We start from the raw sequence: 22,600 nt of genomic DNA on the forward strand, positions 1-22,600 counted from the left end.
ACAACCCTATAGTCTTTCCCAAGGTAGACAAACCTTCCATCTCCTCATTTCTAGTTGTAACACTGAGATAAGATAATGAGATTATAAGCTGTCTGAGGACAGGGAATGTCTTATCAGTCTTCAGAAAACACAGCACAATGATGAGCATCTAGCAAGTGGAAAATTAATGTTTATTAAATAAATCAAAATAAAGAAAAAAAAATATGGCATATCACCAAGAAGGATTAAAGAATTGGGCTCTTAAACACATCCGGATTTTAGACCTGGCTCTGTTACTAGCTATGCAACCTTAGGTTACTTAACCTAAGATTCCTTGTCTTTCTCTGTAATAGCCATGTATCTCCTACAGGGTTGTTGGGAGGTTTCAATGATGTAGCATACATAAAGCGTATACAACAGTATCTGGACACAGAAAAACCACCAATTATTTTTTTGTTTTGCACATTTCTTCTTTCTCTAAACTATATCAATTTTAATAACATTTGAATTCTGTCCTCCACACAAAATAAACAGACAGTATAGATAACTTTCCCTGTTACTAAGGCAATAAAGAAGCTCTGTTCTCAACCACGATCTGAATTTATCCTTTTAAAAAAATAATTTTTCTGCATTGATTTTAGAGAGAGAAGAAATATTTTTCTTATTTCTTATTTATTTATTTATTTTTAGAGAGAGAAGAAGGGAGAGGGAGAGAGAGACAGAAACATCGATGAGAAAGAACATCAACTGGTTGCCTCCTGCATGCTCCCCATGGGGGATCAGGCCAACAACCCGGGCATGTGCCCTGACCAGGAACCGAACCAGCGACCTCTCAGTGCATGGGTGCCACACTGGCCAAGTTGAATTAACTCATCTTGAAATCTCCTCTGTCCTTATATTTTCACTCAACAGGCACCAAAAAGCCACACAATTTGGCCCCTGGACAACCCCAGCTTATCTGTTCTAATCAGGACATCCAATCTCAATCAGTAGTAGTCAGTGAGCATCCTTTCTTTGCCACAGGAGATGTGATATTCTGCCTTTCTCTAAAACAGTAGAACATACATATTAAAGACATGGCCCTCAGAATTTTCAACTTACAAAAACACATATGTGAACATTTTATTACATCTACCTCTAGAACATCCACAACGCATACAATTTAAAGGTTTAATAGGAAGGGATCTTAAAATATCTTGTCTAGCAGGAAAATACTGAAAAAAAATTCAGGTCAATTTTTTTTGAGAGAGAGAGGAAGGGAGAGATAGAAACATCATTGTGAGAGAGAAACACTGATTGGATACCTCCTACATGCCCCTTACTGGAGATCAAGCCCACAATCCAGGCATGTGCCCTGACTGGGAATTGAACTGGGACCTCTAAATCCATGGGACGATGATCAATCCACTGAGCCACACTGGCTGGGCCATAGTCCTATCTTTAAAATTTGAACATAAGCACATCATATAACTTTTGAGGAACTTAATGTTATCATCTATAAAAGGTAGGCACTGGATTAAATGGTCTAGAAGAAACTTTACATTTATAACTACCTTGTCTTTTATGACATCTCCCTAAACTGCCCTAGAGAAGTTAAACTTTATAGTGATGTTTTTTCATTTGTAAATATGAAAATTTTGCATTACCATTTTCAAATATTTCATTTCCTCACCATATAGAGGCGGGTGTCAATGAAACAGGCTACCGGAGGTCATATGATATTCTATTCCTGTTGCTTTTCTGTACAACATGGGGGGAAAAATTCCCAGAAGGCCTGTCGAGGAATCTTACTAATCTATGCCATGCAACTACCTCTAACCACAAATACATTTTTAACAAGTTTAAGGAGATAAGTAACAAATTTTACCACATCTTGCTTCCCATTACCTGCATTTCAATATACCGAAGGTCAGTTTTTTTCTTTTGTAAATCTTCCAGTAGCTGCTGGTCTAAGGTTACATCTGGTTCATTTTCTTGCAAGAGATACTCAGAATCACGGTCAATATATTTGTCCCTGATTCTAAATGTCCTTTTTTCTTGATTTATCAACTTTCTTTCCTGGTCCTCAGATTTCTTCTGTAAGTTAGGTTTGTTCTCAGCAGGAGCTTCAGTACCGTATCTATTTGGACAAAACAAAAAAATGGCAAAGTGTTAAATATCCACTCAAGCTCTGAAACAAAACACTATGCTGTTTATTTCAAAATCAAAAGCTTTCATTCTTTTCTCTTAGTAGAGCAATTATAAAAGCACTTAGATTCTTAAAATGAACTGAATTTTTTTCTCCTTACAAGTAGATATGGCCAGATAAGTTATTGCTTCTGGTAATTAAAAGTAAAAAAAATTCATACAAGTCATTCCTCTGTTGCAATGGCCTATGTTTTTTCTTTTTATGACCCTTGTTGTATTTTACAACTTCACTTCTTGCCACCTCTTCTGAGCTATATAACTGGGGTGCTACATTACGGTCCCAGAAAAACTTTTACTAATTTTCTCTCTAAATGATGCAGGTCTTGTGATTCCCTTAAAACAGCAGCAATTTGACTTTTTGCAGATATCCTCCACAGGAGAATTTCAGAAATACAAAAATGATGAGGAAGAACAATAAATAATAACTTGATAAATCTCATATGCAGATACACTATTCCTACTACTTAGCTTCTCTGCAGGAATGAATATGCCATCTATTTTTATCTTTTTACATTTCATCAAATCTGCTCCATCCAAATAAGAAAAAAATTACTTCAAGGCTAAATTTCACTTATTAAAGAGTTTAAAGATACAATTTCTATTATCATTTTTTCCCCTAGCAAATTCTATGAAAGAAGTGTCACTCTTTGCCCATTTTTTAAAAGAATACCCATATTTTACCCATGATCTTCAGGAGCAAACCAGGATATCTGTGCTTCTGAATCTTTATCACTCTTAGTTTGGACAGAATGTAGTAGCTGCACAATTTGTTCTTCTCGATGTTCATCCATGTGTACTACGGCTCTCTATTTTGTGCAAAGAAAAAGCATCCTCTTCAACATGAGAAAGCATATACAAAATTATTGATAACAAAAGGCAAATATATATTCAACAAACATATATAAGAGAAAGTTAACATTACCCCACATTTGCCTTCTTGCCCAATTCTAATTCCTAGACTTAATGTTAACATGTTTGTATATATCCTTCAAAATCTTTTACTACTATATATAACTAGCTCTAATATAACAGGCAAAATAAAAAACTTATTTGTTCCTTCCTAAAACTTGGGTTCCCTTACCTCCTACCCTTAAATATTTTGATTTTGTTCCCTATCTTAAATTTTTAGATACCCACAAGTGAAGTTAATGAAACCTAATACTCTGTTTAAAAAAAACTAAGTTAAAAACTGGAAACACTATTTTGGTTGCAATGAGCATTTTAGAGTTCTCACATTAAAAAGAGGAAATAATTGGGAAGAAGGCTGAGCTCAGAGAAAATAAAATGATCAGTGCTCATGAAGATGATGATTCCATATGGCAAATTATGCAGTTTCCTCATAAAATGAAAATTACAAAAAAAAAAAAAAAGAAAACAAACAAAAAAAACCACACAGCAGAGAAAACATTACATTATTTTATCTGGAGAGAATACATGGAAGATATTAGTTACACTATACAGTTTCAGAAAAATAACTCTGAAAAACTGTTCTTTTGTAATTGCAAATTATTATTAGTTGAATTATAAGTGAACCTACTAGTTAAATGAGTGTGTAGATTTTTGTCTTCAAGTGTGCACACAGGAAAAGATGGCCAAGGTAGTATATGAAAAAAGCCAGTTATAGAAAATGTGCAGTAGGATCTTGTTTTTGTTATTATTAATTTATTTAAACAAGTTATTATTTACTACATATTCTACACTTTTTGCAGTATTTCTTTCAGATATATTTCTGGCACATGGTAGATGCTCCAGAGAAGTCTGTCAAATGAATGGACACATGGTTGAATCTACCTTTTAAATTGAGCATGTACAACATTTGTGTTAAAACCATCTTTCTCTTTAAGGAAATAAACATGTGCAGGGAATACAATGAGATCTTTGGGGAATTTCAGATCCATGCTGATAACTTATTAAAGGGTTTACTAAAAGCATAATTATGCTCATAAAAAAAAAAAGTTTAATACTGCAAAATTCTGGCTAATAGAAAAGTCTCCAAAAATTACAAATGATAGCAAAACCTAATTATTGATGGACACCAAAGCCCAAAACTTTGTTTTTCTTAACTGTGCAGCACAGAAGTCTTTTTAAAAGTGGTTTATATACTGGACTAAAGTATCTTTTCTTCTATAGGGTATGTCTTCTCCACTAAGGCTGGAAGCCTGCACTTGGCTTTGCCCTATGCACCCTTTATCTTTGCTGATTTTAATCTGTAATAATTTGCTGTGAAAACGAAAACAAAAAACTGTCACCGTGAGTACATAAGATTTTCAGAGTTTTGTGATTTCTCCCAGTGAATCATGGAACCTGAGTGGTCGTGGCCACAGAGGATCATGATTAAAACACTTCTGCCCTATGCTTTAAATTCTGTAATGTCTTTGGCATATATTAACATTTATTGCTCCATTACCTACATTCGATGGTTACTGATTACTATATCTTTTCTTGGCAGTTAGAAATTTAAGAATAAACAGCAATACTTCAATTAAAAACTCCTTTGGGAAAGAAGGCCCAGGACATAAAGTCTCTTTCAAATAAAGCTTCTTAATTTTTACACCCTTTCCAACTACATCAAGGGCTTTCATTCATTTTCAAAATGGCAAAGAGATTATATAATGTCTATCAGGAAAATAATTTCTTTCCAACTGCAACTCATTCACACTAAAAGTGTTTCTTAAACCAGCTAGAACTTTACATTTTGCAGCTTTTACTTCTCCTAGAGCTTTTACCTCTACTAGCAGAACAAAGGTTCACATCCTCACCATGTTACATGAGTTTAAGATATCCACAAAAAGGCGGGATGATTGAAAAATGAAGTATCAAAACATAATTGATACCTTTTAGTAAAAACACAATTTACATTTTTATAAATTAATTTTAATGAGGTTCTCCACATATTGAGGGTCCAGAGGCTACAGGCAGTGCAGAATGTATAGGCTGCCTCCCTCCTAACCTTCCAGTCCCATCACCCTTCACTTTACCTCACCCCAGTCTGGAAAATCTCACACACATTTTATGTTCATGACTACTTGATTTATTTTTTATTATCTCCCCCCTCGCCCCCGACAGCCTCAAATAGTCTTTCGGCTTCTAACTCTGAATTCCTGGCAAAGCAGATCCTCAATAATGTCCAACAAATTTTCTACATCTATCTTACCAGATTCTAATTATCTGTAACTATTTCAAACTTTCTCCTTTCTGTAACACACCAATACCACCTTCCTGTTCACCCTCATAATGTCATAGACAGTATTCACAAAGAAACCAAAACCGAAGGAAAACTCCTCAACTGCTTGCAACCAAACCTAAACACACCAGTATCAGAAGCCATCACTTTTCCTTCCTGTTAAAATTTTCATTTTCCTGCTTATAGTTCATTTCTCCACCTGAATCCACTCAATTCCTTTCACTTCCCCAGGGCTATATCCTACTATTGAAATGTATCTTCCTTTCCTAAATCTCTCTCTTTAGTAGTCATTAGGCTATTGATCAATATTCCGGTTTGTTTCCTTCTAGATATATGGTAGAACTGCATTTTCCCACCCGAGTTAAGCAAGGCCATGTGAATGGGAGTCTCCAAGAATCAGGGGTGATTCACTGTGCTCCCTCCTGGCTGCCACCAAAACCAGCTATGCTCTAAATGTGGAGGCCCTAGGAGCCTCGTTCTGGTAATGAAAACTCTCAACTGAACTCCAATGGCTAAGGGATGTCAGTAGACAAACTTCTGTTTTGATAAGCCATTCAGATTTGGGGACTGTTTACTACTGCAGCATGATTTGGTCTAATTCTGATATAGAATACACTGACTCCACAGCATCAGTACGAACAATGCCAAATTTCTTCACTTTTAAAACTAAAACCAAAACAAAAAAAAATCCTTTCTTGAATTCTCCCATTCCTATCAGCTATTGCCCAATTTTTCTTCTTTCTCTTCATAGTAAAACCGCTTGAAAGCATTCAATTTCTTCATCTCTCCTTTACCAGCTACCCAACTGCAATCTAGTTTGTATTTCCACCACTCCACAGAAAGGGCTCTCATCAATGTCACCAATGACCCTATTCCTAAATCCAATAGATATTCTGAGCTCTTACCTTACTTGACATCTGTGTAGTGTTTGCCACTATTGATTACTTTCTCTTTTTTATGTATTCTTTTCTCCCTTACATAATACTCCTGGATTTCAAAATAACACCTATCTCATTTTTCTCGTCTCTGGCTGCCCGTTCCTAGATTCTTTGGTAAGCTTCTCTTCCTGGGGCTGTGGCTCAAATTTTTCTGTTCTACATTGTACAGCCTGAGTCATGTACAGATCAGCAGCATCATCTGGGAACCTGTGAGAAAAGTAGAATCTCTGACCCTCGTCCAGTTCTACATTCTACAAGAAGCCAGGCTTGAGAAAGCAATGGTCTACAGAAGTCAGGCCTGCGCCCCACTTCTTACCGTCCAATTACTGTCCATAAGCCTGCAAACTGCCGAACGTTCACCTGCAGACTAGATGTCTCTAGGCATCAGATCCATACAGCCTTCTACCTCCCTGAAATCACCACTTGTATGCCCTGTAACAATGTCAAACTCAGTATCCGTAAGCTGAGGCCATCCTCTTCCTTCATCAAGTCTGTTCCTTATTCCTTACATAATCATAAAGGTGTCATTTTTCCATTCCTTCCAGATAAAAATCATTTTGAGTCTACCCACTAAATCACTTTTATCTGTCCACTTCCCTTCTTTCCACTGCAACTGTCCTGTCAAGCCATCATTTCTCACCTTAATTACTCCAAGGGCTACTTAACTGGTCTCCATGTGCCAGGATTGCCTCTTTTCAATCCATTCTCTACACTGCTACCACAGTAATCTGAACATAAATCTAATCATTTCATTTCTTCTTTCCATCTCCTTTCTTCCTTCTTTCTTTTTGCTTAAAATGTTTTAATGGCTTGATGATGTTCTTAGGGAGAAGTCAATGAATTTCAAAGCCTTGCTTATTTTTCTAGCCCAGGACTTTTAACATTGCTATTTGTAAAATTAAAGGATCATGACTAGTATTAATAAAAAAGTACAAACAGCAACAAAACTTAGAACAATGTACAGGTAATTAAGTATTATTACATGAAACTTTTTGTACAACTATATATCTGTGTGTGTGTGTGTATTGGGCTGCAATTCAAAATATATTCCTTTTTGTGGGAAATGGTAAGTTTGAAAGCCACTGTCTACCCTCATTTCATCCCCACTCCATGCTCATCCTCTTCCAGGTCCTTGAACATGTTCTTCCTGACCATGTTGTGGCACGTACTACTGCCTCTGCCTGACAATCCTTTTCCAAACCACAAATCACAAACATACACACACTTTGCTGTCAACGGTTACCTCCTCTTGAAAATCCTCCAAAATTCTCCTAGTATATGAGTTAGATGACAGTCTACATTCTCCTTATCCTAATACTTTAACATCATATTCTAACTATCCATAGGCCCTAATACACCACAATCTCTGTAAGGTAGGAACTGTATCCATTATATCAATATGGTGCCTAAGATACTATCTCAAACATATTATTAGATCTTCAATAAATATTTGTTGAAAGAAAGAGTAAGAGTGTATCACAAGAATACATTCACTTCGTAAATACAGAGATTACTTAAGAAGTAAAAGCTATGGCCCTGGCCGGTAGGGCTCAGCGGTTAGTCTGGAGAGACCCGGGTTCGGTTCCCGCTAAGGGCGCGTGCCTCGGTTGCAGTTTGGCCCTGGCCTGGTTGGGTCGTGTGGGTGGCAACCACTCGATGTGTCCCTTTCACATTGATGTTTCTCTCTCTCTCTCTCTCTCTCTCCCTCCTCCCACTCTATCTGAACAAAATATCAAAAAAAAAAAAGAAAAAGAAGAAGAAGAAGTCAAAGCTAGGGAAATTCTGACTAGGAAGCAATTGCATATGGCTGAAGGTAGTCAAAGAGGTAGGATGAACCAATTATTAAATAATGCTCATATTTGGATAGAGAATATGAAGACATTCTGGACAGTAGAATAGTATGAGAACTGCAAGAAAAACAAAACAAACATTACACTATGTTTACAAATGTCATTATAATAATTACATCAGATTAAGGACTGAGCTCAAAAAGATAAGTACATGAAGGGAAACCTGTGCTGTTAAAGCTAGATTACCAAGATTCCTGGAAAACATGCTAGGATGCCACTGAAATGTATTAGACTGAGACAGAAGTGAACCAGTCTTCTAATCTCAACTTGTGACCTAAGAGAATGAGATGATCAGTGTTTTGCTTTTGAAAGATCACCATGAGTGATCTACAAAGGACAATTAGTGGAAGCTAGAGCACCAGCAGGGACACCAGGAACAGAAAACAAAACAGTGGCTTGACCTATGGTAATTACTGTGATTCGATTTGGGATGTATTAAGAAGGCAGAACAGACAGATTTGCTGAAATGAAAGAAAAGAATCACAGATAAATCTCATTTTGGCCCTGGCATGTGAATAAATAAATGGTAGTGATATTTACTAAAATGGAGGAGGTTTGGAGTGGGGTTGAAAATCAAGAGTTCCATTCATAATGATCAATCACATTAACTGGTTTCCACTGGAAATAATGAACAGCTATTCCTGATTATTTAACTTTTCATCCGTTTAGATCTTATTTTCCCAACTAGACTGTAAGTTACTTGAATATCTTATTTCTTCAGATCCCCATACAAACATGCACAAAGCCTTGCATGACACAGGTAAATAAAATTTGATAAAGAGTTCTTAGAAAGCTACTGTGGATTTGTGGCTGTTTTAATACTAAAAATGAAAGCTGGTCTCTTCTGAACGATCTGCATTCAAAACAGTCTTGGCAGCTTTTGTTCTTCGCAAATCTATATCTAATGCAGAAGGTCCGCTAGCTGAGAATTCATCGGGCAAAAATCTTAAATAAAAGTGACCATAATTATTCTAAGGGAAAAGGCGACCAGAGATACTACGACAATGACATCACAATGAAGTTAATTTCGGTTGGAACCTGAAATCAACATCTGCTTTGTCCACGGTTCTCACGTTCTTAGGCAGAGCGTACATTCAGCACCCGTAAATCCTACGGATCAGACGCGCATGGCTCACGTGAAGCCATAAAACATCCCCTGCAGGGAGCTTTAGCGTAACACCTTTGCATATTCACGCCACAAAGCACTTATATCAGTTAAGAAACCAAGTTAAGAAACAAACAAAAAAAAGCAAAGAAAAAGTTAGGGGACGGCGGGACAGAAAAGCAAAGCTATCCCGCCTCCTGTCCTTGCACTACAGAGCCTCAGATTACCTCCTGCCGCTCGGCTTCCTTGTTCTTCTGTCCCTGCTTCTTCGCGTACCACAAGCCGATTTCGCGGCCCTTCAGGTGCCCAGGATGTCGGCCTCGGCCTCCTCGACCACCCGCTCCGCCGCCGCCGCCGCCTCCGGAGCCTCGGTTTCCTCCGTGGCCCCCTCCGTGGCCCCCTCCGTAGCCCCCGCCGGAGCTGCGGGGCCCGCCATCGCGGCCCCAGTTCTGATGGTAGTCATAGCTCATTGTCCCAGCGGTCTACAACGCGTGAGGACCTGTAACCGATAGAAATGGCGACCGGGGCCGGAAGTGAGTGCATGTCCACTTCCGCTTTGCTTCCGGCGCCCAGCGCCAGGGGGCGGGCCCTTGAGCGTCACAGTAAGTCATTTCCGGTGACGTCACCAGCAAAAGGGAGGTTGACTCTAGAGAGGTCCTACTTGATGTCCCCTCCGTCGTTTACCTGTGTGCGTCTGGAGGGAGAGCGAGCAAGAGGCCCACAGGTTTCTTTCCCTACGCCCAACACGTGAGGAAATGGGTTTTACTTTCTTATTCTAAATGGTAAAACATCAATTGACACAGTGAAAGAACCAGGACCATGCATTCTCTCCTAAAAGTCCCTAAAGAAATGAAATGAGTTCATATCTTTTTTTTCTAGTGCTATGTCTTGGAAACAGCCTGGCACCTGTTTCAAAAATTAAGTATAAAAATGTCCCTGTCTTGTAAAAAAGATTACCACTATTTACTACCTTTATCCAACAGCATAAGATGAGCATGTCTACCCAAATTCAGGACAGAGCGGTTAGGCAATTAAATAAAACATCAGTTGAAGATTCATATGTTCATACAAAGTTATCTATTGTTGATTGACCAGGCCACTAAATGTCTAGCTGTTCTTGAATAATCAAGGGACTGAGTCACACAGGCGTGGATGTTCACCAGGGGATACCAGTTTACTTACATATTTAATTGCTTTAAAGGCTCTGGTGGATAATCACTGAATAAAACAGGTCGGACATCAGCTTTCATCTGTGTGCAATCTTGAGAAAATAATAGGGTAAAGAAATCAGTGTGTATGAGTTAAGAAAGTAAAATGCTGTAAGCTGAGAAGGGGTCCAGAATACTGCCTCTGTGGCATAAAATGTATTTTGAGCAGAGGCATTGATTTCCTAAAATTGCTCATCTGCCTGAAAGCAGAGCCTCCTAAAAGAACTCAATTTTCATAAATCTCTTTCCTTGGGGAGCAACCAGGGAAGATTGACCCTTACTACTGGAAGCTAGAAGTCAGCACCACACCTAAACAGACATTATCACAAAAGTATCATATCTTCCATTTATTCTTATAGAGCCCATTTATCTTTCCTAAAAGTCCTTTGCTTTCCCACAAGTTACCTTTTCTTCCACTTCTCCTGCCTCAGTTAAGATGCCATTAAGCCCCAAATTTAACTCCCTTCTTGAGTCACACTTTTATGTGAACTCCCTTAGGTATAACTAAGTCTGTCTGTCCTCTTGCTTGTCTGTCTTTTGTCAGCTTAATTGCAGGTCTGCAAAAGCTAAACCTAGGAGGGTGGAGGAAAAAATTTTTCTTCCCCAGCAGCATGAGATGTTACAGCAAAAAGAATTTAATTTAGGAATTCTTAGGAATCGGGTAAGTCCTTTCTAAAGAATGAGAGGTTAAGTAATGGATTTCCATATAAGTAGACTTTCCCCAGACTAATGAAGAAGGGAAAGATTATTAGAGGTGAAGGGAACAATGTGTACAAAGCGAGATGATAAAACATTGGGGAGTAAGAAAACACTACACTGAAACTTAAAGACTGATGGAGAAGGACAAAGATCTTATGTGGCATATAAGATAATGGAGGACCTTATATGCCACGTAAATAGCAAGAGTTCACTTTAAGTAGGGAAGTGATTACTTTGGCTCCTTTGAGTAAAAAGGAATGGAAGAGGCAAGAGTGGATGTAGAAAGGCTAGTTAACAGGCTGTGATATAGGGAGGCAAGATGGAATATGGGAAGGACTGGAATCAGGAGATATTAAGAGATAAAATTGTTAAGATTTGATGACTTATTGAGTGTGGAAAATTAGACTTTTGAGTTTATGATTTGAAAGGCTATCAAATGAGGTAGTAGTATATCTTGAAATGAGGAACATAGAACCAAGAGAATTTTTTTTGGTTGGGGGGAGGGTTGAGATAATGTGTTTAAATAATGTATGTAGAATTTGAGGAGTCTATGAAACATACAAATTAAGATGTCTAGAAAGCAGTTGGTTATATGAGTTTAAGATCAGAGAAAGCAGACTGAGATTATACATTTGGGAGTTCTCGGCAAATATTAAAACCATAGACATTCATAGTTTTAATTAAAGTACCCATTGTGCACACCTGATATGACAATATGTGGGTTATTTGATAGGTAATATTAGGTGGGTAAATTGCAGATAGTAGGCAGAAAGAGTGTGGACTGTTATATGTGTTATGGACTGAATATGTCCCCTCAAAATTCATATGTTGAAGCCCTAAGTAACCCAGTGTGACCGTATTTGGAGATATGGCCTCGGAGGACATAATTAAATTAGATCATAAAGGTGAGACCCAATTTCTTGTAAGAAAACAACTGAGAGCCCTGGCCGGTTTGGCTCAGCAGTTAGAGCGTCGGCCTGCGGTCCAGAGAGACCCGGGTTCGGTTCCCGCTGAGGGCACGTGCCTTGGTTGCAGTTTGTCCCTGGCCCTGGTTGGTCATGCGGGTGGCAGCCACTCGATGTGTCCCTTTCACATCGACGTTTCTCTGTCTCTCTCTCTCTCTCTCTCCCTCCCACTCTGTCTGAGCAAAAAAATGGAAAGATGTCCTCAGGTGAGGATAAAAAAAAAATTAAATTAAATAAAAAAATAAAAAAATGTTCAACAAATTGTTAAAAAAGAAAACAACTGAGAGCTTGCTCATTCTTTCCTCAGAAGAAAGGTCATATGAGGACAAAATGTGTTTCCAAGCCAGGAAAACAGCTCTCACCAAAAATCGAAACAGCTGGCATCTTGATCTTAGACTTCCCAGCCTCCAGAACTGTGAGAAATACGTTTCTGTTGTTTGTGTCACTGAGGCTTAAACCTGTGGTATTTTGTTATGGCAACCTGAGCAGACTAATACAGAGAGTAAGTGGAGAAGAGAACTAGCATTTATTGTTCTCTCAGCATTTGCTAAGAAGTGGGCTGTGTGATTCATGTTTGTGATTAGCAGAATAATGATCCCCAAAAATGTTCAATCCTAATTTCTGGAATCTGTGAATGTGTTACATTACATGGCCAAGGGAATTTAGAGTTGCTAATCAGCTGATCATAAAATGGGGATGTTATGCTGGATTATCTGGGTGAGCCTGGTAGTTAAGAGTCCTTCAAAGTGGAAAAGGGAGGCAGAAGGGAAGTTCATAGTGATGTGACATGAGGATTCAACCAGCTGCTGCTGGCTTTGAAGATGGAGGAAGGGGACTGTGAGCCAATAAGAGCTGAAAAAGGAAACGGATTCTCCCTTGGGGCTTCCAGAAAGGAATATCCTGGCAATGGCAGTGAGGACCCTTGTCAAAACTTCTATGCCATATAACCATAAGATAGTAAATTTATGTTAGTTAAGAATCAGTTTGTGGTAATGTAGTGTGGCAGCAATAGAGTAATGACAATCCATATTTCCTACAATCCTCATGAAAACCCCAGAGAGAAGTCATGTTATTTCTTTTTTTTCTGATAAATTGTATTATTTCTCTTCACCTCATGTTTATTGATCCTAAGCAGAATCTTAGTTATGAATTTAAAATTACTAATTTAGCACGGTATTGATTGAGGCTATTGCTTTAGGCAGGCACTTAGCACAAATGTCATTGTAGTAAAAATCTGCACCAAACGTTGTTTCTGAAGGAAAAATCAGAAAGATATTGGTCAGAAGAAAGATGTAATTTGGTACTTGAATATTTTTTGCTGTCTGGTTGGAATCACAAGAATTCTCAGGTCACCTAATGCCAGAAACAAATGGTGTGACTGGTTCATTATAATTGTCATTGTTATTCTCACTGGTGCTCTTCCATTTGTGTGCTCTGGTGAGGCTAAAAGAAGTCTCTCTCAATGTTCTCTCCATTGATCATTTGTTTTCAAACCCACAGTGTTTGATATCTAGCTTCCATAGGCATCCACCTCCCAGGTCAGCCACCTCTGAAATGCAGCAAGGGTGAGCTACACACCACTGTGGGAAACAATCACAGTTTTCCAAGTCTCAGGGACTCTTTTATTCTTCATCTTCTTTACCCCAACCCTGTGAAACAACTCTTGTGTAATTTTTCATGGGTCTAATATTCATGAAGACCTGGGTGGGGATGTTTTTTTTAGTGTTCCTTTGCAAAATTGAACTCTTAATTGAATCTTACTTCCTCTTGGAGTGGGGAAAGGAGAGGATATGCTGATATAAGTAATCTTAGACCTCTATAGAATATAAAAATCTGGCTGTATAAGGATGGGAAAGGGGAGAACATGTTTGTTTCTTATATCTGGAAGAATATATTAAATAACTCAGTACAGAATCTTTTCATATAAAAATTTTTAATTCAAACTGGAAAAGTTTAGTTACACTGAAAATGAATTTGTAGAGAATGATTTGTTTTTATAACTTGTAGTAAAATTATAAATTTATTGAAAATACAACTGAGATGGACAAAGGAAATGTAGGGGGGGTTGTTTGTTCGTTTATTAGAAATCTAATCTCTAAATTTTCTCCTTGCTAGGCGATAAGGAAATAGAGCGAACATCATTAAATTGCCAGCTCATATTTTTGTTCGATTCAGGTAATTATAAGGTTCCACTCTCTCTAAGGCCTTTTTTACTCTTTCTTCCCTCTTTGCAGTGGGATCACTTGATAGCGGGGGCTGGAATCATTGCAGACATCTTCACTCAAACATCTGGTGGTTGATGCTGGTTTGGAGCTAGAACCTTGAAAGGCTATGGGCTGGAACACCTACACAGAGCCTCTCCCCCACTTGGCTTCTATGTGGGCGTAGTTTCAGCCTCCTCACAGAATAGCAGGTGGGTTCCAAGAGCAAGTGTCACAAAGCAGGGTGACATTTTGATTAATTGGCTTCGGAAGTCATGTCCACTATACTTTATTAGTTGAGTCAGTTACAGGTGTTCACCCAGGTAAAAGGGCAGTTAGGCTTCACCACCCTATGCCCATAGGGTGGCGAGAAAAGCATGTGGGTTGGGAGATATTGTGCTCATCTTTGGAAGATACAATCTGCTATATGTGCTAATTCAGGCCCTCTCCAAAGCCATGTTACACTGCATGATGACAGTTTTACAGACTTCTCATGTGGCACCTCAGGCACTCCTGCTGTTGTCCATGTGACAACCAGAAGTAGGAAAAGGAATTATAATACTATAAGTAGCATTTAAGGAGTGCTTATTTTATGTCAGGTACTATAAATAGATACTATTTTTTTTCTCTGTTTCACTACAGTTAGGTCAAGAAACTCAAGGAACAGAAAGACTAAAAAGAATGAGACCTCTCCAAGGAAAGAATATGGCTATTACTGATATAGATCATAAATATTGCAGTCTTACGAAAGTTAGGAAAAAACTAGTTGTCTACACATTGCCATGCCTCCTTGCTTTATAAAACTTCTATTTTTGATCATTATAACCTCAACTTCTCTGTTTATCAGAAATATTTAAAAAATACTAAATGGATATATTTTGAATTTTACCCCCATAAGCCAAGCTCTCCAGTAGACATTTCAAAGGGAGGAGACGTAGTGAAGTTTGCCTTAGGAAGGGTGATATGAAGAAATGGAAACCACTGGCACATAGGAAGTAGAAGAACAACAAGGCCTTATTATCATAGGAGAATGTGGAGGGCATATGGGGGAGAAAGAAGGGAAGATGTGTTTGTATTATGACCATCTTCCCCATCTCTGCTTTTCCCACATTTCCTGCTTAGAGCTTTGCAAGCAGACCATATTTTAAAATTATATATAAAATCTCTCATTATAGATTGCACTATATACAATGTTTGTGCTAAAGAGAAAAATTACTCATTGCAGCCTTGTATTCCCCTGGAATTTTAGGAAGTTTTACTTTTTTATTATCTCAAATTGATCTGTCCTCTTGTATGTCAGTTTCCACCATTAGCTTCTCTTGCCTTACTTACCTTTGAGGAGTCTTTTAGACAAATCAGTATTTTTCCTAATCCTAAAATTGGTGAACATTGAGGTCTCCTGATCCAAGAAATGGAACCTTTGGTCTACCCAAATCCTTTAAGGACGTTCTTTCTGAATGAAGAACAGAATCAGTGGATGAAATTAAACTTTTTGCTTCCTAGCCCAGTTCTTGCCACTGTACAACCAAGATAGGTACACACACTGATGCCAGGAGAGCTACCCATGACTCCATGTGGAGAGGACACAGAAGCTCCAAGACTTTTTCTGGATTCTGCTGTGTGTGCTTCTTCTCTTGGTTGATTTAAATCTGTATTCTTGCCATGTAATTCTCCATAACTGTTAGTATTACAGTTTCCAATGAGTTCTGTGAGTCCTTTTGGTGAACTATTAAAACTGATAGTGGTTTGGGGAACATTCGGAAATTACAGTTGGTGTCAGAATTGAGGGAAGTTTTGTGTGGACTATGTTCTCTAAATTTGCAGTTGGCTCAAACACACAATATATTTATATTTGTTTTGTTTTTGTTCACAATTATAATCCTAATTACCTAGACCAATATTTAGCATGTGATAGGCATTCATTAAATGTTATGTAATAAGTAAATGAAAGGAGCTGACTAGTATGAGAAATTAAAACTATTTATGAAATGCAATACCACAGAACCACGTTGAGAAAAGCTTCTAAATAATGCATACCAGGTCTCTTTTTTATTATATTCTGAGTAATACTGTGATGCTTGCTGTCTTCAAAATGGTTGGCTCTGTCAGTCACAACTCTTGGAAGTGTTTGGGATTATATATTATGTGTTTATATTTCTAGGGAGTGTCAGAGCTTATGTCTTTTCAGTTTATAGGAGTCACCACCAGATGGTGATATTTTTATTAGTTAACGAGTAGTTTTTGTCCTCAGATACATGATTTATAGAGAAAAGAGATAAATTATATGAAATATAGTATTTATTAATAATAAGAACAATATAATAATGCAAGGGTAAGATATGTAAATATAGCACAAGATATCTATAAGGGTATTATATAATTTTCTCTTATACCAAAAACACATTTTTACAACCACAATCACAGTAAACAATAAGTAGATTTTCTACTGGTGTAGCTTAACCTTCCCCTCTCTTACCTGGTTTATGAGGCGGAACCACTCATGCTTAGGCACAGCCCCGGTAGAGGGTTTTTGTTGATTGAACTACTGTTGGCTTGCAGTTTGAAGTGTTACAGGTTAGTAATGGGATGCTGATTAGCCTTTCAAACTATGGCTTTGGAGCTTTGGGCTAAATTATCCTGGTACTGTGTCAATGAAGCAGATCTTTTAAGTGTATCCAAGGTGTTTTTTGTTGTTGTTTTTTCAGTTGCCCCAGCGTAGGCCCAAGTCCAGTGGGGCGAAGGAGCGGGGGGATGGAACACAGAAGAGAAAAGGGGTCTTACTGTCTTCCAGTACAATTCTTGTGTTCTTTAAATCTCGATTTTTATTAATCTTGAAATGTATACCTAACAATCATTTAATAAAATATATCAAATTGTTTCTTTGCTTGAGATACACATATCTTTGGGAAAGAAACTAAAAAACACCTAAAGTTGGAATAATATTTGAACTAAAATTTTCTATGCTCCAATAATGGCTAAGAAAGTTTGTCAAATCTACAGCTTTAGAAACGAGCACTATTGTTTTGGATTTAGAGGATTTTCCTCTGCTTTACCTAGAAGTTTGTTAGGCTACTTGGGTGCACCTCACAGAACTTAATCTGGTAGTGTTTTTCTAAATTTCCATTCAAAGAGACAAAACAATTCTAGAAATGATGAAGTTTACGTTTACAATCTTTCCCAATAATGTTTCAGTCAATGATTATTTCTAATTCCATTTGTAACAAAACATATTTGTTTTAAGGGCAGTCTTGAATACTGAAAAGATAAAAGGAAAACACTGTTATATTAAAGAGAAAAGGAAAAGAAAAAATTCACTGAAGACTCTATATTTCATAGAAATGAAGGAAACAACTATTTACAGACTAGGAACATGCATGGTTTGAAGTTGAAAGTTAATTTGCCATTTAACACAAGAATACATTTCCTAGACATCAGTGTAAAGCTAAAGCTGTAATTGTAATAAGCTTGCTTTCCTAACCACATTTCAGCAAACCTCTTCAAATACAACCCAAGGGTTTTACTACATTTCTTTCATTCCCCAAATGTCTTTTTTCCCCCTTGTGGTTTAAAGCCCAACATTATGTGTAGAAACGTGCATGGGTACAGTATACTCATTGAGTTTATACAATTTTTTGTTTACTCTGGAGTTGACAAACATAAGCAAAACATGAGTAAACTAGGCCAAGATTTGATTTAGAAAAGACTTTTAGAAATTGGATAAGAAACACATTATGTAATTACCACAATGTGTGATCTATAAGCTAATACATCAAAAGCACTTAAGTGTTTGCACTAGGTCCAGCTGTTTTCACTAAAAATAATTAACTGACAAATCTGTAGAGCTTATGTAAAACCAACAAGTGAAAAAGGAAATCAAATAGCCTTAGAACAAAGGTGTTTGTTCAGCAGTTTAAAGTTGCAGAACCATTCTCTCCTGTGTTGGACCACGTGGTCACTAGCTACCCTTGCTTTCTTCCTCTCTTTTCCTGTAAGCTTTGTTTAACAACTGGATTTCCTCTTGGTAGCCATCCCTCTCTTGATGCTGCCTTTTACTGTTCTGCCTGTGAGCTTCAACGGTGTCTGGGATGGAGATGTTTATATCACCATCAGGGTTACTCGTGGGTAAAAAGAGAGAATATGAGGCCGTTTCTCCTAAATCACATGAAACAAATCTGTTTTCTTTCCGTGAGTAGCGTAGGGATGGAGATCTGACCTGTGTGGAGGACTGGCTGATGTTGCTAATGATTGACACAGTGTCCAAGGCCTCTTCATTATCACAAATTTCCAGAACCTCCAAGTGTATTTTTACACTGGTGTCTGCAAATGTGGACGGAGAATCTTCTGAGTTTGGTTCGTGGCCAACACTTTTGGATCGATAGACTTCTATTTTCTTAGAGGCTGGGGCTATTTTTTGTCCTTCTGCGCTTACCTCATAGGTAGAAAGAGACAGTGTTTTCCCTGTTGGGGCTTGGAGAGACACCATCCCCTGGAAAGCACACAAGGGAATGGCAAGGCCACCACCGGAACGCTGGGGACAAAAATAAAACGGTTAGTATTGAAAACTACTTTCTAAGATTAGGCCATTTAGAAAGTAATTTTGCTCATCAAAATAGTAAATGTTTTCTATTTTAGATCTATTTCCCTACATACATTTTACAGATAAGGGATTTAAATTCTGCCATCATTCAGTTTCTCCAAGATCAAATACAACATCTAAATGAGGGCAGTTGGGAACATTTCCTTGAAGATAGGGGACATATTTCTACTGCTGAAGGCAAATTTTTGTATTGATGGGCAGCAGTAGATGTTCTCAAGAGCAGAGTATGAGCATCAAATTGAATGCAATTTTCAATCTGGATTTGCTTTTGTATTTTTGTTACATATTCAGTTACATTAAAAAGTTTGCGCCCTGGCCGGTTTGGCTCAGCGGTTAGAGAGTCGGCCTGCGGTCCAGAGAGACCCAGGTTCGGTTCCCGCTAAGGGCATATACCTCGGTTGCAGTTTGTCCCCGGCCCTGGTTGGTCGTGCAGGTGGCAGCCACTCGATGTGTCCCTTTCACGTCGATGTTTCTCTCTCTCTCTCTTCCTCTCTCTCCCTCCCACTCTATCTGAACAAAAGAATGGAAAAATGTCCTCGGGTGAGGATAAAAAAAAGAAAGAAAAAAAAAAAAAAAGAAGAAGGTTGCATAAGCCCTGGCCAGTTTGGCTCAGCGGTTAGAGCGTCAGCCTGCAGTCCAGAGAGACCCAGGTTCAGGTCCCACTAAGGGCGCGTACCTTGGTTGCAGTTTGTCCCCGGCCCTGGTTGGGTTGTGCAGGTGGCAGCCACTTGATGTGTCCCTTTCACGTCGATGTTTCTCTCTCTCTCTCTCTTCCTCTCTCTCCCTCCCACTCTATCTGAACAAAAAATGGAAAAATGTCCTCAGTTGAAGATAAAAAAAAAAAGAAGTTTGCATAAATTGAAAGAAATGCAGACTTTGTTATAAAAATGTACTCCCCCCCCCTTTAGTATGTCAGAAAGAAAGATAACTATGAAACTGTGATTCAGGTTAAGTACTAAAATATTTCAGCTGTTAGGTTTGAGCACACAAATGTCACTAGAACTGTGCTGCAGTGTGCTTACTTTTCCACAGAGAAATCACAGTAAATCCAATGTTTGAGAACTCCCCCATATCTCTACAAAAACTTGCCTAAACATTTAAACTTTTATGTTATATTTAAAACAGATGCTTTTCTGGAAGTAGATGGGGAAGGATTTAAACAGTTATGTTTTATATTTCTAAATTATTTGATGCTGCAGATGATTTTGCTCATGCAAGTTGATTAGGTAACAGAGGGGCAGAAATTACAAAATATTACTTGAAGGGATCAAGGATACAGGGTAGGGTAATGAGTGTGGGTTGCCTATGATGGTAGTCAACCTAGTCAACCTGAGTTCAGTTTGAAAGTCAGTTTGTTGTTTGTGCTGCTTTGGGGGTTTGTGCTGCATTTGGGGTTTGTTTTGCTTTTGGGGTTTGTGAATCAACGTTCTGCATTCGGGTTTGTGCTGTTTTCAGGTTAGGAGAAAGGAGACAAACTGGTTAGTGTGTGCTTTCACAATATATTGTCCTAATGGTTTGGTTGATTAGAATGTGTTTCAACTAGTTTATAGCTTATTTTCCATTTATATTTTTAAAACACAGAGAATGGTACTTATGACTAGAAAATTTTTTTAAAAACTAATTATCAGAAAGGAAAAATGCCCTCTGGTCCTAGTCAGGCAAAATTTTATAGTGCTTTCAAAGTGACCAGAGTCTGTACTAGTCAGATTCTCCTCACAAATTTTATTGAAAAAGTATTACGAACATTGAGTCCAACAAGCTGTCAATGTAAACATGAAGTTCAAATAAAGAATTTTACTTAAAAAAATTTAATATAGGACTTGAGTCACAAACTACAATGTAGCCTCCAGATTTGCAAACCTTTGAAAAAGTTCAAGAACCATTTCAAAAAAGACTAAAAGTAAAAAGCAATAAAACTTGAAGAGAAAATTAACATTAAGTATAAGAAGCAGATAACATAAAAGACTGTTAACATTGGTTTGATTTATCTTGATCTTTGTATTGAGTTGAATAGTTCATATCCACCCATAACCTGTGAATATGACTTGATTTGGAAATAAAGTCTCTTCAGATGTAATCAAGTTAAATAACATCGTACTGGATTAGAGTGAGCTCTAATTCCAATGTCCTTTTAAGAAAAGAAAAAAATTGGACATAGAATCACACAAAGACCATGGACATGGGAAGAAGAAGACAGCAATTGGAACTGTGCTGTCATAAGCCAAGAAGAAAGGATTCTCCCCTAGAGCCTCAGAGGAATATGGCCCTGTACTTTGATTTTTAACTTCTGGCCTCCAGAAATGTGAGTCAATAGATTTCTGTTGTTTTAAGCCATCCAAGTCTGTGATAATTTGTTATGGCTGCCCTAGGAAATTAATATAATGTTTTATGTAAAATATTACTAAAACACAGATATAAATAGACATTTTGCAGAGTTTGATAACTGCCCTTTTTCTTCTGGAGACTAGAATTATGTGGCATTGCTGTCAAATCCACATAGAATGTAGTCTCCTCAAGGGAAAGGAACATGTTCTTGTTGCTGTTTATTTTCTCCGCCATCTATCACAGTGGCTGACACATGACAACCCCTTAAAACATATTTGTTAAATGAATAAATGTGTGCATGAATGAATGAATCTGAAACACTGACTTTGTATGCTTTTTAGATTTCATATTTTAACTTTCTAAAGCATAAAAAATTAACAAATGGGACTACAGCAAACTATCAAGTTTTTACACAGTAAAGGAAACCATCAACAAAATAAAAAGAAAAACCATGGAATGGGAAGACATATTTGCCAATGACACATCTGATAAGTTCTTTATAAATCCAAAATTTATAAAGAACTTGTAAAGCTCAACACCAAAAAAACCAACAATCCAAATAAAAATAGACAAAAGACCCGAATAGATACTTCTGAGGACATACAGATGGCCAATAGACATACGAAAGAATGCACTGTTGGTAGGAATGCAATTTGGTGCAGCCACTGTGGAAAACAGCATGGAGTTACCTCAAAAAAGTAAAAATGGAACTGCCTTATAACCCAGTGATTCTTCTTCTGGGAATTTATCTGAAGAAACCTAAAAAACTAATTTGAAAGAATATATGTACCCCTATGTTCACTGCAATGTTATTTACAATAGCCAAGATCTGGAAGCAGCCCATGTGTCCATCAGTAGATGAGTGGATTAAAAAAGCTGTGGTACATTTAAATGAGGAATACTACTCGGCCATAAAAAGGAAGAAAATGTTACCCTTGGCAACAGCATGGATGGACCTGGAAAATATTATGCTAAGTGAAATAAGCCAATCACAGAAAAACAAGTACTATATAATTTCATTCATAAGTGGAATTTAATGAACAAACTGAACTACCAAGCAAAATAGAGACAGACTCATAGAGAACAGGGAGACGGCTCTGCTGGGGTAGTGGGGTGGAGTGGGGTTGGAGGGTGGACGGATTGACCAAAAAAGAGAAAAAAGAGAACTATGGACATGGACAACAGTGTGGTGACTGCCAGTGTGCTGTAAAGGGGGATGGGTGGAGGTGGAAGAGGGCAGAGGGGAAAAAAATAAAAATAAATAAGTAAATAAATAAATAAGTAAAATTAAAAAAAAATATATGATCATCTTTTTAATATGTTGCTGTTTAAAATTTATTTTTTTTATTTTAGCAGCACTAT

General features: G+C 37.7%; 2 protein-coding genes across 3 annotated transcripts in view; both read right to left on the minus strand.

Moving 5' to 3' along the window:
- The window catches only part of DHX36 (DEAH-box helicase 36), a 46,866-nt gene extending 37,072 nt beyond the window's left edge, over window positions 1–9,794 (minus strand). Inside the window, exons 1-3 of one of the 2 annotated variants that reach the window (XM_036242762.1) lie at window positions 9,471–9,794; window positions 2,848–2,972; window positions 1,867–2,098 (exon numbers count right to left, since the gene is read on the minus strand). In XM_036242762.1, the coding sequence (XP_036098655.1) occupies window positions 1,867–2,098; window positions 2,848–2,972; window positions 9,471–9,713 (600 nt within the window). In that variant the 5' untranslated portion in view covers window positions 9,714–9,794. The remainder of the gene's footprint in view (window positions 1–1,866; window positions 2,099–2,847; window positions 2,973–9,470) is intronic. The other variant, XM_036242763.1, reaches the window with a different exon arrangement.
- Window positions 9,795–18,271: 8,477 nt separating this feature from the next.
- The window catches only part of GPR149 (G protein-coupled receptor 149), a 59,895-nt gene continuing 55,566 nt past the window's right edge, over window positions 18,272–22,600 (minus strand). The window contains exon 4 of the mRNA XM_036242278.1: window positions 18,272–18,844. Coding sequence (XP_036098171.1) covers window positions 18,272–18,844 — 573 coding nt within the window. The remainder of the gene's footprint in view (window positions 18,845–22,600) is intronic.

The sequence above is a fragment of the Molossus molossus genome, unplaced genomic scaffold (genome assembly GCF_014108415.1).
Source record: "Molossus molossus isolate mMolMol1 unplaced genomic scaffold, mMolMol1.p scaffold_m16_p_5, whole genome shotgun sequence".
NCBI classification, from domain to species: domain Eukaryota; kingdom Metazoa; phylum Chordata; class Mammalia; order Chiroptera; family Molossidae; genus Molossus; species Molossus molossus.